The sequence below is a fragment of the Gasterosteus aculeatus genome, chromosome 12 (assembly GCF_964276395.1).
Source record: "Gasterosteus aculeatus chromosome 12, fGasAcu3.hap1.1, whole genome shotgun sequence".
NCBI lineage: Eukaryota > Metazoa > Chordata > Actinopteri > Perciformes > Gasterosteidae > Gasterosteus > Gasterosteus aculeatus.
This window is the reverse complement of record NC_135700.1, coordinates 3,419,898-3,436,889: the sequence shown is the minus strand read 5'-3', so window position 1 is coordinate 3,436,889 and position 16,992 is coordinate 3,419,898. Positions and strand designations below refer to the sequence as shown.

General features: G+C 49.3%; 1 protein-coding gene across 1 annotated transcript; it reads left to right on the top strand.

Moving 5' to 3' along the window:
* Positions 1-2,005: 2,005 nt before the first annotated feature.
* Positions 2,006-16,929, top strand: mmp15b (matrix metallopeptidase 15b). Its single transcript, XM_040161235.2, has 10 exons — positions 2,006-2,776; positions 7,349-7,497; positions 7,737-7,859; positions 8,004-8,311; positions 10,714-10,875; positions 11,071-11,267; positions 12,931-13,069; positions 14,881-15,031; positions 15,528-15,646; positions 15,988-16,929. The coding sequence occupies exons 1-10, from the start codon at positions 2,657-2,659 to the stop codon at positions 16,497-16,499; spliced, it is 1,980 nt and encodes a 659-aa protein (XP_040017169.2). The 5' UTR covers positions 2,006-2,656; the 3' UTR covers positions 16,500-16,929.
* Positions 16,930-16,992: the final 63 nt, after the last annotated feature.

Genomic DNA, 16,992 nt, shown 5'->3' with positions numbered 1-16,992 from the left:
TGAAATGCTACTGGTTGCTGTCGTTTTAGGATATAATGTTACGAGTATTGGGAGATGAATATACGTGTTTACCCACCAAGGAAAACAATGAAATACTGGTACAATCGCCGGCAATCAGAATGGGGATTTCCACATGTTTGCTTGGGTGATGCCAAGACACTTGAGATCAGTGTGGTCTGGGAAAGTGCCGAGTGGTTCAATCCCACCTGCTACAAACGCATCACACTCTGCTCACCTGGATACAGACCAATGAAGCTGTATGATTCACACGCAAGCAGGTGCTGATCTCCGTGACTCACTGGTGATTAAAACACACCATATATGTGTCAGTCGATGCTGTTCCACTGCTTTGTTGCCTCCATTGCTTTAAAATTGTCATGTTTTTATTTGTATGCAAACTTTTAAAACACTTGCTGAGAAACACTATGATACACCACATGAACCTAATCTGGAATACTGAGAATAGTTTAAGGGGGCTTAGTGGAGACCTCTGTGTGTGTTAGGGAGACTGTGTATAGACCCCCTGCCTCAAACAACAGTCAGTGCACAAACAGTTTACTATCCTAAAAGAATGACTTCCAAACATATCTCCTGGTTTCCCAATGTTTTAGGATTGTGTCGACCCTTCGTGTATTAGTAGTGACGGCTGGTGAAGTATGTTCTCAGTCTGACAATCGAATCAGTAAAGGCAAACATCATGATTTAATGCAAAACAATTAAGTTATCAAAAACGCATTTCTACTTTGCAGTTAAATATTTATTATTATTCAGACATGAAAAAAGGTGGAAATAACACTTCTATATATATCAGGTATTGTGTGTCAAATTTGGAGGAAAAAAAGTAAGTTAATCCATTTTGGAGGCTTTAACCTAAATGTGAAAAAGTGAAGCCCTGTGAATACTTTCCGAGTATATACAGTATATATAAATGACAGGCAGTGTCGGGCAGGAAAAGCATATTTACATCATATTTTACAAATATAACTGGGTACATTCCATATTATTTATAATTTAATGTTATCTCTTCTTTTTCTCTTTTTGGGCTCCATTGCCCTTATCGACCAGCTGCCACCGCGTGTTACCCCCTCTCTCTTGCCCTTTTGACTCCTGGTGAATAAGATTAAGCGTGGACACAATTATGTGATTTGAGAAGCCATTAACTTGCCCATTTGCAAAAGAGTTACTTCCTTTTAGCCCCAGATCGGATCCCTTGATAGGGATCACGTCTCTCCACAGTCTCGGGGAGAGGGCTCAAAGAACAAAGAACTGGGATCGCTCTCTGCTGTCCTGTTAGCCCCCCTGCAGCGATGACGGGCTCTTCTTACCAACATATTATCAGTCATTATTACCAAAGTATGGCTCCCATTCTCTATTAGAATTTCAAAGCAACATGGATGCAAAAAACGTAAAGGGCACTGAATTATGTCAATATAAAGTGAAGGAAACTTACTGCCCCTTGCTGTGGTTTTAAAGCTCATATCATTATCAGTAGCCTACTTCCTGTGATATTAGGAGTGTGTGTGTGTGTGTGTGTGTGTGTGTGTGTGTGTGTGTGTGTGTGTGTGTGTGTGTGTCTCCGCGTAAGGGGGGGTGAGAGGGGTCATGTTGGCTGACGTCCGCCTCGGGCTCTTTCTCTGCTTCCTGCCTGCTTCCGCCTCCATCCGCCCGGTTGATAGCACATTGTAGTTGGTCACTCAATCAAGTCCGACCCCGGAAAACGACACAGCGCAGGAATTGATTTGCCTTCAGAACAAGAGCAAAACTTAATTACACCTGCGAAGAAACTTATTAACTACTACTTTTAACTATTAATTTAGCTAATAGATCTGCCCCCCCCCCAACCTCTCTTAGACCTTGCAAAGTTCTACACTGTAATATTAATGCGATATAAATGTGATATGATCATATTTTGGGAAGGTAAAATCTCACATTCATAGTAGAAAAAAAAATCTGTATTTAGTTTCCTTTCACCCAGAAAGGAGTCCGGCTGCTTGGCCTCTTATTGTGGAAGTCCTGACAGGAAGCCATCGTTGCCATGCCCACACACTTGACGACGATAAAGGGTGCTGAAACACCGCGAGCAGCTGAGCCGCAGTTCGCCCTGCTTCGGTGGGGAGGCAACGCACTCACACGGAGCCACTGCACCGGGACATGACTGGTGGCAACTAGAGCTAAGTATCGGCTTCCCGCGGGGAAACGGAAAACACGTGAAATATACAACGTTTGTATACATATCTATTTTTTACCAGAGAGGTGTGTGCGCCCGCAGCAACGACACTGCGCGAAGCTTTAACTTTGGGCTCATCATTTTGTCATAGTTCTTAGGCTGACGTTTAGCATCTTCGACTGCACATGAACAGGCTGCGTCTCTTAGTTTGGTGTTGTTGGTAAATGACCCACTAGCTAGTGGGCGACTCGCTACATTAGACTCGCACATGAGTGAACCGGCTCTGGCGATGGAACTGGCATGGAGCTTTTCCCCAGGAAACTGATGAAGACTTATCGCGGCGCTCTCAGCACGGAGCACTTTACGGGATTTTCTAGTATCATCAGGGCTTCTACGGCACCAAACTACCTACACCGCGAGTGAAACTCGTCGAGGACTTCTTGCGGACCCCGGTCGACCCGCGACGGATTCCCTCCGCGCGCGCGGACCATGGCTCCCGCCTCGCGGAGCAGCTGCGTCTGGTTGCTGTGGAAACGGACTTTCCTCGCGCTGTGGCTGTGTGCGCTCGTGACGCGCGGAGCGGAGGACGACGCCCCCTTCAGCTCAGAGGTAAATACCCCGCGGGAGCGCTCGCGTCCAACGTTACCTGTGTAACCGCTCAGGACACTTAGGAGTGGATGTTCTGAATGGACGTAAGACCAGCTAGTGCACAACATCCGGGTTATAAAGACACTATTATAATGAAAATAATCTTTTTTCTTCTGTACACCCCATCACATCAATCCTCCATTTTTATATGAGTGTGCTGGAATAAAGATTTGTCCTTGATTTTCTTGGTCAATGGGAGAACACACACAGTGCGGCCTGTTCAAAATGATGTAAAATGTATTTTCCTTTGATCTATTGACTATTAGGGACGCCGGGACACAGTTTTAGGTGTGCCATCAGAGGCCAAAGTAGCAAGTTGGAACAGCCCAGCAGCCATCCGGCACACTTGTTTGTTTTTGAGAGAGATGAGAGCTGACTTTGTGCCTGCGAGGTGATTTGAGGTGGAGCTTCAGCACAGACGGATAGAAAGACGGACAGGCAGACACATAGAGACAGACAGGCAGATAGAGATACACAGACAGACAGACAGACAAACAGACCGATACAGACAGACAGACAGACAGACGGACAGAGACCACCCGGTCAATAGAGCTGAGCTTGCTTTTGAGCTTTCTGGTGACCGGGGGGCGGCGGGTAGGTGGGGGGGTCTATCGGGGTTGTGGGTGCGTGTGTCTTTGTGTGTGTGTGTAGGTCTTTGCTAATGTGTCTTACTGAGACAAGAGATTTACACAATGCAGTAACTTATGAGTAATTCCTAAAGTACTTGTTGCTAAATATGTATGTGTGTGTGTGTGTGTGTGTGTGTGTGTGTGTGTGTGTGGGCTGAAATTAGTAGCATTACCCACTTGGCCTATTTACCATTTGGAGCGCTCGTTACATCCTGTAGCATCCTGGACCAACCCCGTCTCACAGCAAAACGTGTAATAACTACGTGACAATACTACGTTTTATTTGGCCCATTCCTTTACATCGCCTTGCAACTACGTCACTAGAAACTAATAAACGGAAGGTCTACATTCTCTGATAGAAGATTATGAAAATATAACGTATACTTCTCGCTAGAAATGCCATCGAAATGCATACAAATGCTGATGCTTTTTTAAAATATTGTGTTTTTCACAGTTAATAGACTGACAGTCCACCAGTTTCTTTTTTTAGCTGAGGGAAAGTTGATCACTCCTTAGAGAAGAAAGACTACTCTTGCATGACAATCAAGCCAATTACAGGACCCCTACTCCGGGCATTTATTTTACTGGGTAGCTGTAGGTAATAACCAACATAGTCACAAAGCACGGACAACATGAAGAGGGCGTCACACGCTTCTCCCTTAAAACCCTTAATGTACACGGAACACAGCTGTTTATATTCGCAGTCGATGTAACACTCCAGACCTCTTGTTGTTGGGTTGCCTTGTGGGAAATTAGGCACCTGTCACCTCTGGCTTTCCATCCGACAGGTTCAAAGCCTTTGAATGTGTGGCAGCGACAGGAAGTGTTCCTGTAGACCCTCTGGTCTTTATGATCGGGGACACCCGGCTTTTATAAAGTCACTACATGGTCTTAGTGGCTGATTTGTGCCCACCGGTGCCCACTGGTGAAGTTCTATGATGCGTTAAGGGTTTCTGCCGGGACCTCTCCCCCCACTCTGTCTGGATAAGAAGAGAGAGAGAGTTTGATCAAAGAAAGGAAACAGACATAATGTCAGGTAAAGATGGCGGGAGGAAGCTGATGGGGGGCGGCGGCGGTCGGTCTCAGCTGTGTGGCATGTGATGGCTGAATGTGACAGCTGTTCTCTAACTGGGACACACACACCCAGGCTGTGCACAGGCATGCTGGTGCCCCGGGACTCCGAGGCATCCCGGCAAATACAATGGAGCCTTGTGTCCGAAGAGACTGAAAAGGACGAGTCGAGGACCCGAACTGTGTGTTGGTGCAGCACGTCATCTCTGTCTCTTCGCATTGCAGCTCCTCCACCAAGCCTTCGAACTGGACACATTTGTTTCTCTCCCTCCTGTTTGTCCCCGTCTTTTGGTCTTTTGTCTTCCTCCCTGCTCCTTTCACTTATTCATCCTCTCTGGTCGCACTTTGAGGGGGGGGGGCGGGGGGGGGGGGGGTGGCAGCAGACCAAGCCTCGGTATAAAACCTCTGTTAGTATCTTGGCTGACATTGTGGCGGACACACACACACACACACACACACACACACACACACACACACACACACACACACACACACACACTCTGCTGGCAGCTTTTACTACTCCTTGTATATTGCTGGGTTGGCTTTTGGCAGGTACACTCAAGGACTCTGTGAAAGATTTAACAGAGGAGCCCCCCCCCCCCCCCGTTCCTGCTGTTGTCTGAGACTTGTTTTGTATTCAACCCGGCTGACGAGGGGCGGTCAGCCTGCTTTGCTGACTGAGAGGGGGGGGGGGCGCGTCCTCCACTCCGCAGCGTGTCACCCGGCTGCAACCTGGTGTCACCCGGTGCTGGTGAGCAGAGACAAGATGGGACTCCTGTGTCTTCCCACAGACCGACATCAACGGACCTGGAGTCAGATCAAACATGACGCTGATGCTGTCGAGGGGTCTCAACGATTGTCTCGCAAATGAAAACAAGTTATTTTCAGATGTGTGCGTGTGTGTTGCGGGAGGGAGTGTTAGGAAGCGCATGTTTGCATTGGACAGTGTGTGTATTTGCTGAAGGTTCCTTATCGTAAAGGCCGAGGTGGGTCAGGGTCGGGTCCAGCTCTTCCTGCTCCCACACACCCACTCACAGGCACAGAGACGGACACGGCAGGGACACACAGATGTGTGGAAGTTCCTTATTTTAAGCTGCATGTCTGCGGAAGGAAATAATAGAGGTGTTAAGAACATAATGTGAGATGACTCTAAATTAGGAAGAAGAAACAGGCGGCGTACAGATACAATAAAAGGTGAAAGTGCACCTCAATGGAAAGATACTGAAATCTCTATTCAGATACAACACAATTGTAACTAGAGAAAACAGACAGAACTAAAAAGCTTTAGTGTTGTACTGTGACCCAATATGCATTGACCAGCAGCAGTTAAAGGGAAGAAATAAGTATTTGTGTGTATGAGATAAGCCCGGTACAGGATGACATAACACGTGTATTACAGAGTGTATATTCATATACATGCATCAATAACTGAAAATGTCATCAGCAGACCCAGAGAGCTCAGCATGTATCTTTAGGAAGATAACCACTCTGTGTGCCACCGGCAGCTCGGCAGCGCCGCAGGAGAGACGCCATGAAGACACCAGGTTCTCAGGTCAAGAGGCCGGCCTCCTTCCAGTCAGCCCTGTTTTCAAATGAACGCGCCCAACAACTTTTTGCTGCTGAACTTTTGATATAGAACCATAACCTTCAGAGGTCCTCACTCAGCAGAGGCCGTTTATTTAATGGTGGACTGTAGTCATCTTCTGCTGTAATTGATCCCAGCAATCGCGATGATGGAGGAGATGGCGTCAGGCGACAGAGTGATTGATGCTGCGTTACTGAGCTCTGATGGCGGAGGAGGGTTCGGTATCACAGAACCGGGCAGACGGTGCAGGGAGACATTCTCTTATCGGTTTTCATTGGCTGCTGGGGACATAATAAACCCTGGTGGGGGGTGGGGAGGGGGCACTAGGTGGTGGGCAGGAAGGCAGTAGGATGCTAACTGCAGGAGAGCTGATTCATATCATATGATACACACAGTTACACAGCTTCACATTCTTTGAAGTATGTACTTCTGCCTCGCTGCGTGAATAGATATGCCAGTTAGATACCGTAGATATAAACACTACATTAAACTACCGTTTTCACGGCTTCCTCTCTGATACTTATGAACAAACAGCAGAATCCTCTATTCAGAGAAACACATTCTGTGTATTCATAATGGAGTATAACAGGTGTACTAGAGGCACGACCTATGAGGACTCAGGGAGTGGATGAGCAAACACGGCTTATCACGCTGGGCCGCGTTGTGACAGACGGGCGTAAACCTGAGAAGTGCACGCGCAGACGTGCACGAGCCCACGTGCACACCCAGACATCCGCTCTGTTTCCACCCCCCCCCCGACCCCACCACCCGTGGGGAGCATGCCCATGTGTCCGCCTATCTAGTGTCTCAGACTAGCCAATGTGCAAGCGCTTGGCCTGTGTGTGTGTGTGTGTGTGTGTGTGTGTGTGTGTGTGTGTGTGTGTGTGTGTGTGTATTAGGTTTCCACATAACAGGTGGGTTGGGCCTTGCGTCATCTGTGATTGGGTTAGATTTCACATTTTCTCCCTAAAGTCTGTCATTACCCCCGCCCCCCTCCACCCACACACACACTCCACAGTGAGAGCGTACAGGCCTCGCAGTGAGACGGATGTCTGTCTGAGTACCAAAGCTAACCTGATGAAAGGTCAGCGATGCTCCGTCTCTGCTGCTCCAGTCTATTGTTCTCATATGCTCATACAAGAGTTATAGCCACTTTCCATCCTTTCTGCTTGAGTTCCCTCAAGTGTAAAGAAATGTAGTGCAGAGTATCTGTAGCAGATTCCTCCATCCTGCTCTTCCTGTCTCCAGTCATGGCTGCGGATGTACGGTTACCTGCCCCAGGCCAGCAGACAGATGTCCACCATGCGATCGGCTCAGATCCTGTCCAACGCCATCAGCGACATGCAGCGCTTCTACAGCCTGGAGGTCACTGGACTCATGGACCCAGAAACCATCAGGTTAGCACAGATTAAAACACACCCACAAATCGTGCACCACGCACCCTATACTGCAGTTGACCTTGTTTTATACTCAAGTATTTTATTATTGCAAGCTGGACCGGACAGTTCCTTTAGAGGAACCGGATCAGTGAGCTTTGCTGCGAAATTGAACATCACAAAGGCAGTGGAGGTTTTCCCCTCTCGTTCCCCTTTGTCTCCTCTGCTTCCTGCTGCTGACTTCCTATGACCCCCTCCAGTGCCATGAGGAGACCCCGCTGCGGTGTACCAGACAAATTCGGAGGCCAGATCAAAACCAACGTGCGGAGGAAGCGCTTTGCCCTCACGGGACACAAGTGGAACAAGAGCCACCTCACTTACAGGTAACCAGTGTTACTCGTGGTAACGTTTACAGTACAAAGGTTCTCTAGTTGGGGATTTAAATGTAACGCTTTTCTGTTTACCATTTTCTTTGTAGTCCATGAATCCACAAAATGTTTCCTCTCTTCCCTCATTTGTTCACGCAGCATCCAGAACTACACTCCCAAGATCGGGGAGTACAACTCGTACGAAGCCATCCGTCGGGCGTTTAAAGTCTGGCAGAGCGTGACCCCGTTGACCTTCGACGAGATCCCCTACCAGGAGATCAAATACGGCCGCCGCAAAGAGCCCGACATTATGATCTTCTTTGCGTCGGGTTTCCATGGAGACAGCTCTCCTTTTGACGGGGAGGGAGGCTTTTTGGCACACGCCTACTTCCCCGGACCGGGGATGGGCGGGGACACTCACTTTGACTCGGATGAACCGTGGACCATAGGGAACGAGAACATACAAGGTGAGCGCTCGCCGAACGTGCTTTTCTTTAGTCACGGCCAAATGCTACTAGGGAAAATAAGTAGATAGTATATTTCTGATGCGCAGGTCGCCGGCTTTAGGGATTGTCCAGGCCCTCGGCCACACCGGCCCATGAGCAGTTTGCGGCCCTCTGTCAGTTCTAATAGATCTGGGGAGCAGATTGCAAACAGCCGTTCCCATCGCTTTGCTCGAGTTGGCACGGCTCAGCCGGCCACATCATCATCTCGCATTTACCTGTGCGCGGCTTCAAAGCCGACCCCTTCACAAGCTAGCGTACAGCAAGCCATTAACTGTGTGATCCCTCCGTACGAGCAGCATCCAACTTTCAGGCTTTTGAAGACGTCAGTCTGTTGAAATCGTTGCCCAAACCCACCTCGTCCCTTTCTTTATTTGAACCATTTAGAGCCCCTAACACTGATGTCTAGCACGAAGCTAATCACATGCAGCAGTGAGGATTAAGAGAATGTCTTCGGGGGGAGGGGGGGGGGCTCCTCTCGCAGTGCACCCATTAACCCTGCTGAGGTTCTTTGTTTTTGCAACAATGGGCTTTCTTGCCCTGTTATCTCCACACACACACACAGCAAACAGAGGCACTCTGTGTGCGTGTGTGCGTGTGTGCGTGTGTGTGTATCTCTGTGATCAGCTGTGTGTGGGATGTGTAGCCGGACAGATCACAGGGACAGAGGAATGCCACAGTAAGTGGGACTGTGTGCTTTAGGCCGGGTCCCTTTGTTTCACCGCGTCACTCACATACTCACAAAAGCAAAGTAGAACCAAGTTGGTGCTCACCGGCTTGAACCGCACACACATGTAACTAGTCTAACCTCTCACCTCACCTAACCTCCGGTAGTGAAATGAAATGTTGAATGAATGAATGCTGCTTATACTGGTGCAGGTCTGAATCAAGCCTCATTCAGTAGATTTGTTTGGGCAGTTATCACTCAAAATACAATTTGTCAAATAGGAAAGACCTTTCACACTGTTAGTTGGCTACTTGAAAATAGTCTGCAGTACTGACACGGGACCACTGTACTAAAGTGGAGCAGGTTGTATGCGGAGGGTCCGTGTTCAGGCCTCAGCCTGCCCTTATAAAGATCTCCTTGACTGAGAAACAGACGTCTGACAGAATCAGATCCTAGATCCTAGATAATCTTAGATTAGGGATCAATATCTTAACGCATTCGTCCATTCTTTGCAGTCTTGGTTGTTTCTCTCTCCCTTTTCATTCTGCAGCAAAGAAGAAATCCGTTGGTGTGAACCCTGTGATGCAAAGTGCGATTACTCAGCCTTCTTTTTAGCACGAATGTTCTCACAAAACAGCTCTTCTACACTTTTCGTCGCCCTAAGACACTCCTCGCTCAGACACAGAGGTCAAAGGCTTTTATTGTTGCTGTCAGATGAGACTACCGTGAGTAAGTCGCTGGCAAAAAGCACAGCCAACTTGCAGAGTGCTCTTTGGTTGCCGTGGCGCTCCTTAGAGTGTCCCTCGGCCCGCTGGCGAGCGAGGTGTGAGACGCGGTAACAAGCAAACAATGTCTGAAGTTAAAATGGGACTTGAATGACAAAATGTGTGTGCGTGTGCGTGGGGAGTCAGAAATAGCGATAGTGGCGTTGGCTCAACTCCCAACTCCGCCAGGACCTTTGAAGTCTGCTGGTGTTTTTCTCCGTCCAACTGAGCGGTCGTCACGGTTACCTTCACAAAGGCCTCTTTATCTCCTCTCTCTGTTCATCCTGGGCCACCTCTAGCACTCCGTCTCGCCCTCTGCGGTTTCCTCCCCTCTCGGCTTAGGACGCCGCGAGGACATTCATGTGACTCTGAAATTACAGCTGGCGGGCGTGATGTGCACTGTGTGTCTCCTTGTCCGTGTGTGTGTGTGTGTGTGTGTGTGTGTGTGAGACTTTTGCAAATGAGGAGATGCACAAGACATGCATCCGTCACGCCAGCCAAAGTAAATTGCAAGTTCAGAGCAACAAAGACGTGTTGCATGAGGGGAAGTAACCAAAAGTCACTTCAGAGATGAACTCTCCACTCTGGTTCGCACGTCTGTGTGGCCGACCTGTCAATGTGTAGTGGTTGCAGTGGACAACGGCGTCTTTTGATTGGTTAGCAGGGTGTGCTATGAATCAATGTATGTTGATGTACGCCAATCGTCGGTGTCCGATCTGTGGCGATTTGTATTGGCATGATAAACAGTGAGCAGGCATTCTGCAGGGATTTAGTAGGACACACGCGTGTAAATGCACAGGGTCACATGTATTCTGTCTGCGTTTCCCTCAATCAGCTCCAGCTCTTCTTTTCTAGTTATTGAGGGGAAAGAATGAAGTGCATATTTTACATATCGTTCCCCCCCCCTGACTTGTGTCTTCGCCGCGTCCACACAGGCAATGACCTCTTCCTGGTGGCCGTCCACGAGCTGGGCCACGCGCTGGGTCTGGAGCACTCCAACAACCCGCTGGCCATCATGGCTCCCTTTTACCAATGGATGGAGACGGAGAACTTCCAGCTGCCCGAGGATGATCTGCGGGGCATACAGCAGATCTATGGTGGGTGTTCTGTGACCCCCTTCCTCACAGAAAGAGTGGAAAGCAAAAGCACCACTGTCATAGACAATACTGCTTTCTTCTTTTCTTCTTTTCAATTCCTGTTTAAAGTATGACGTATTTTTGCTGAGCGCCGGATGAGTAAACGGATTACAGTCCTTCGTCAATCATCACTTTCCACTCCGTGTGTCCATACAGGCCAACTCGGCGGCGGCCCCACTCAGGCCCTGCCCACTGTGACGCCCCGTCGACCGGAGCCCAGGCCCCCTCAGACACCACCTCGGAACCCTGACCGCCCCAGGGCCACCGAAAGGCCCGATCACTACGGACCCAACATCTGTGAAGGGAACTTTGACACGGTCGCCATGCTGCGAGGGGAGATGTTCGTTTTCAAGGTAAATGCTTTGGGCCACAGACACGCCAGCTTCTAAGTTATGAGCAAACTGCTTTGGAAGAGATCCGTTGACCTCCACTGAGGCTTCCTGCATGTCCTTGCTTGGGCAGCCAGTGGGCATCCAGCAGAGGAGCTTTCCTGGCGGCTCAACTGTGTCCATAATTTAATGCTCCTTTTCTGTAGAACCGGCCTGAAACAAAAACGTGTGCGCAGCCAACGAGGGGCCTGTTTTCAATCAGGCTTGAGGATTGTAAACAAACAGGGCCAGTGTCTTTATGAGGCGGAACCCTGTTAAGAGGGTGGAGTGTGGTCAGGTGTTTGCATTAAAGAGCCCCTAGACCCAAACAAAGCATTCAAAAGGGCCGAGGCAGAGCCATTAGCTGGTGTTTTACCCTCAGGACGTATGGTTTGCCAATACAAGTCATCTCGCTGTCGGCTCTCAGTCTTGTGATATTATGCAACTCAGCCCTGTGGTCACACGCTGTTCGACATCTGCTCAGTGTTTCTACCCGTCAGAGGTAATGACTCGGAGCGGACCACCAACACCTCTCCAGCGATACACAAGTGTCACATATCAGTCCAAAGTTTAGAAATCTTCTGTAACGAATCAACATTTTCTTTAATTGTGATCAATTGTGTCAAACATTTTGAGCCCCGGATTCATCCGTTGATGCTCTACACAGAACAGCTCTACAAAGAGAAGTGAGGACGTGTTTCAGGGTCACAGGAGAAGCCCGCTGTTGGCGTGCAGATATCGGACAGAGCTGGACACGGAACATCCAAGAATAGAAAGATGACTTGCTGCCACGATATCAGACACTTGGAAGAACAGCGGTGGGGATTCAAACAGCTGAAGATAATCCAAGTGTATCAAGCTATCTGCCACACCTTGAACTGGTTCCCAGTAAGCCGTCTGACGTGCGAAGCGTGACATATAAAACTTCTTTGCACTGATGAAACGGTGATGCAGGTGCTTCGGTTTGCATTAGTGTTAGAAATTGCATTTAGTTCTGCAGCCTCGCCTTGTCCTTCACATATTGATACTCCCGTGGTCAGAGAGTGTGTCAGAAAGATTGACAGGTGACATCATTGCCTGTAGTCATTGACTGCTATTAATCCTTTGTTTCTCTCTATCACCGACTGCGCTCTTCATGTACACTGTCCGTGTTCCTCGGCCGCCTCCGCCTCTCTGCCACGGTGTCCTGCCCGAAGGACAAAAGTGTCCGCGCTTGCCAGAAAGAAGCAGCACGGAGCGTTTCCCCGTTACATTAGAGCGGCGCTACTGACTCACCACTTATGAATGAGGTTGACGGCTGCCGGCGCGCGGGTGCACAGCATATAGAGTGGATATCTGTGTGGCTTCTAATGCACCACCAGCGATGTTCCTTGTTTGTCGCCACGGACAACAGGAAGTTTTCTGGTATCCGTCACAGATGAGCAGAGAGAATCCATTAAAGCCACACTATGATCAGCCTGCCCGAGACCTGCTGTTTATTTATTTCACGTTTGCTTGGCATGAGGACATCCAACCCCGGAGAGATCAGACATGCACGGACCTGTTTGGGAATTTTGTTTACTTTGGCTCGGTGGTTAAGAACGACAGAGAGAAACCAACGAGCCGTTTAAGCTGTGTTGAACCGACGATGACCTTTCTTCCCCCTCAGGGCCGCTGGTTCTGGCGGGTGCGTAGGAACAGGGTTCTGGATAACTACCCCATGCCCATCGGCCACTTCTGGAGGGGTCTGCCCGGGGACATAGACGCCGCCTACGAGAGACACGACGGCAGGTTCGTCTTCTTTAAAGGTAAGCTGCCAACAGGACGGAGATTCTTATACATCTTTGTATAAGCACCAGAATTTGTGTGAATGAATGAATTCCCTCGTAATGCGCCTTACTCACATCCACACTCATCTTAATCTCTCCTCCACTGGCTCTCAGGAGCCAGTCTACATCTCTGCTTATTGTCACGGCCAAAACAGGCCTCAGTCTGTCCTAAATAATCTTCTTCTGGTATCAATAGCTTGTCATTGTCAGAGCAGGACAGAACACCAGCCGTTGAGCCGTCTTCCAGCGAACACACACACACACACACACACCGTGTAGCAGCACTGATCGTGCTCGGGTAGAAACAATGCCAACAACAACACCGTTGGACGAAGAAGCATCCAACGTTTGCTTTCTTCTTCACAACCCAAATACATTCAAATTTGACGGCATGTCGTAACGCGTTCAAAACAGATTGTGGAACTTGTGGAGCCCCCCCTCCCCCACCCCCCGCGCCGCCCCGCCCGCCTCCTCTTTAAGAGCTAACGTAATCTATTCTACATGCAGAGCATAAATCTCTTTCAGCACAGCTCATTATTTGCTGCGTGAGTCACTGAGGGAAGCTCGTCTTTTACAACGGTGGATCGAGTTTGTCCGGCGCAAAAGAAGGAACCGGGTCTTTAGCGCGGCTCCAATCTGGGGGCGACGGGCTTAAGAGCAGCTGTTGATAATGAGAATGAGGAGGAGGAGGTGGGGGATGATGTCATTGGCAAGCCTTTCAGTGTGACACTTGGCTGCAGGCCATTAGCAAAGGAAGAAGGGAAGTGGAAGAGGAAGGAAGGTCTTGCAGAGCTGAGTGCACAGGAGAAGGAGACAAACGGAGACCTTTTAATGGCCAATCAGATCAGTCGCTTTCTGTCACCGTGAAGACAGCAGGCCTTTTCTCAATGGGAGCTTTTCTGTGTGTTCGATGTGTTCTTGACATAGACCGATGCGTTTGGAGCGAAAGTGTAAACACAAAAATAAATACCATAAAACAAAATGATCCTCTGTAATAAAATGAACCTAAATGCACGTTTTTTACGTTGAATGTTCATGACTCAGACACAATAACATGAGCATAGTTACTGTGAAGTAAATAGTGTCTCCACACCTGGGGCTGATCCAAAAGGAGCTGCAATAGAACCCAAACAGCAGTTCCACGGCATTGAGATCTCTTCAGGTCGCGGAGGCGCGGCCAGGTCATGGAAGAAGTCATGGGATTGTACATGGTTGCGTGCGGGAGCCCGCGGGGAAGCATTGCGTCAGCGTCTTGTTCTCTCCAGATGCTGAGCGTAGGGCTTTTCATTTCAAACAAGAAGCAAAGGGCCCGCGGGGGGGTGGGGGGGTGGAGGGTGTATAAGGCGGACTGAAGCCAAGAGCAGAGATGTAATGGTGCCTGGAGGAGCGGAGTCCCCCTGTCTGACACAGTAAAAACACAATAAAAGATTCCATCTCGCCTGACATGAGACGAGCCGCTCCTAATGGATAATTACAAGCTCAGCCAAATGTCCACAGTCTGCTCCTTTCTGCCATTCTGCTCTTCTGACTGCACGCCAGCACGTCATTATTGCATTCACATCATTTACAAGTGTGCAAATGCTGCTCTGGCTTTTCTGATTATTTTTATTGTTCTCTTTGTTATTCCTCATTCAGTTTCAATTAATACACATATTGCGTGCCAGCTGGAGCCATACACAGTGTGATAATGTGTGCTAATATTTTCCAGAGTCCAGGGTTATTATGATTGGGGGGGGGGGGAAATGCACCAATCTCCACACCTTGCCTCATTCCCCTCTCCTCCCCCACAGGAAACAGATTCTGGCTCTTCCGGGAGGCCAACCTGGAACAGGGCTATCCAATGGAGCTGGTCGATTTCGGTCGGGATATTCCCTACGACCGGATAGACGCAGCCATCTGGTGGGAGCCCTCGGGCTTCACCTACTTCTTCCAAGGAGACCGGTAACGCAGCCTGCAAGCCGCCGGCATCGCGTGAAAGCGCTCTAATTGCTTCATCATCTGTTTGATCAGCTATTATTCCAGAAATACAAAATGCATTGCACATATTCAACTACATGGCCCCGACTCTTTAGTTAGCACCGCTAGCGTCTGTGGTCCAGAGCAAAATATCCAACTATAGACTAAAAGATGACGTTCAAGTCACACAGGAGGTCTCTCCTTTTATTTTAAGTGATTATTTCATAGTTCAGAAATAGTGTGCCCACATTCGTACTGCGAGACACTACTGGTTCCAATCAAACTACTTCATGCCAGACCTCTATTTAGCTCCATTTGTAGCTTACATTTTAGCTGTTTTTCTGTGTTTTTAACTGTACATTTGATACACTTTTGTTCTGTCTTTCGATTTAAAGACTGACATGACTAACATTACAACATGGACATTAACCGCATAGTATAAGTGAGAGAGTTGTTAAAAGGGAAACATCGTTCTCTGCAGGTACTGGCGCTTCAACGAGCAGTCGCGCCACGCTGACCGAGGCTACCCGAAACCAATCAACGTGTGGGGATCGTCAGTGCCCTCATCTCCCAAGGGAGCCTTCCTCAGTGATGACGGCGGTGAGCTGAGACAGGAAGAGTGGTTTCTGTGTGTGTGCGTGTGTGTGTTTGAAAAAGGGCAAGGAAGGAGGGGCTGGGGGGACGGACGCTCGCCTGAAACAAAGAATCAGGTTGTGGTCAACGCGGAAGGAGTAAAAGCGATCCGCTCTCTAAGCCCTTTTGTTACGGACAGCACATAAATGTAGCTTAGCAGGAAAACTGGGAACAGGTGGAAACAGTTAACTGCTAACAAACGTTCTCTACGTTGAGCTAAGCTAAGCTAAGCTAGCCAGCTGGCCCAGGCTCCATTGACAGTACAGTGAGAGGGGTATCAATCTTCTTGTTGTCTCTGCCTCCTCCAGCACACACCTTCTTCTATAAGGGCTCCAAGTACTGGAAGTTTGACAACCACCGCATGAAGAGCGAACCAGGCTACCCCAAGTCCATCCTGAGGGACTTCATGGGCTGCAGCGCGGACCCGGACAGAGACACGGACGCCGACGCGGGACGCAAGTATCCGGACGTGAACCGCCCGCCCCGCAACCCGGACACGGGCGGCCGCGATGGCGACAAGGGCAAAGGCGCCGACGGGACGGACGGCGGCGCGACGGACAAGGACGCGGGCAAAGGGTCGGAAGACGGCAAAGACGAAGACCACCGCGAGGGCCGCGAGGTGGACACAAACGAGGTGGACGTTGTGCTGAAGGTGGACGACAGCGAGGAGCGGACCATGAACATCCTGATAGTGACCATCCCGCTCGTCCTGGTGCTGTGCATCCTGGGACTGATCTACGCCATCATCAACACGCTGCAGAGCAAAGGGGCGCCGCGGCTGCTGGTGCACTGCAAGCGCTCGATGCAGGACTGGGTCTGACCCCTTGACCTTACGGGGGGACGCTGAACTTTGGACCACAGACACCGCCCTCCATTTAACCAAGTTCTCTTCCCACTGACCACTCTCAGTCCACGTGCTAATAGATCCATTACTGTCTTACTGACACACACCTCCTCCTGTCTCCACACGGTGCTCCACAATACGGCGACTGTAGTCTATTTATACGAGAAAAGTTTGCACATTGTTTTTTTGTGTGTGAGTTTTTAGTTTTCAACCAGGAAGGCTGTTCTATTCTCTCTGCGCCACCCTACTCGTCAGCCACGGCCCCAGCAGAGTCGGTAATGTGATGCTACCCATGCTGTCATCAAAAAAAACACATGCAAAGGCGATCTGGGAATGTGGTGAAATTGGTAAAAGCATTTGGAAACCCGCAAACCCCTCATGATAAAAATAAAAATAAATACCCAAACAGGCTGTAGTACTAGGTCTAGTTTGACCCATCATACTTAGCCGTAGTTTTGCACACATAGTG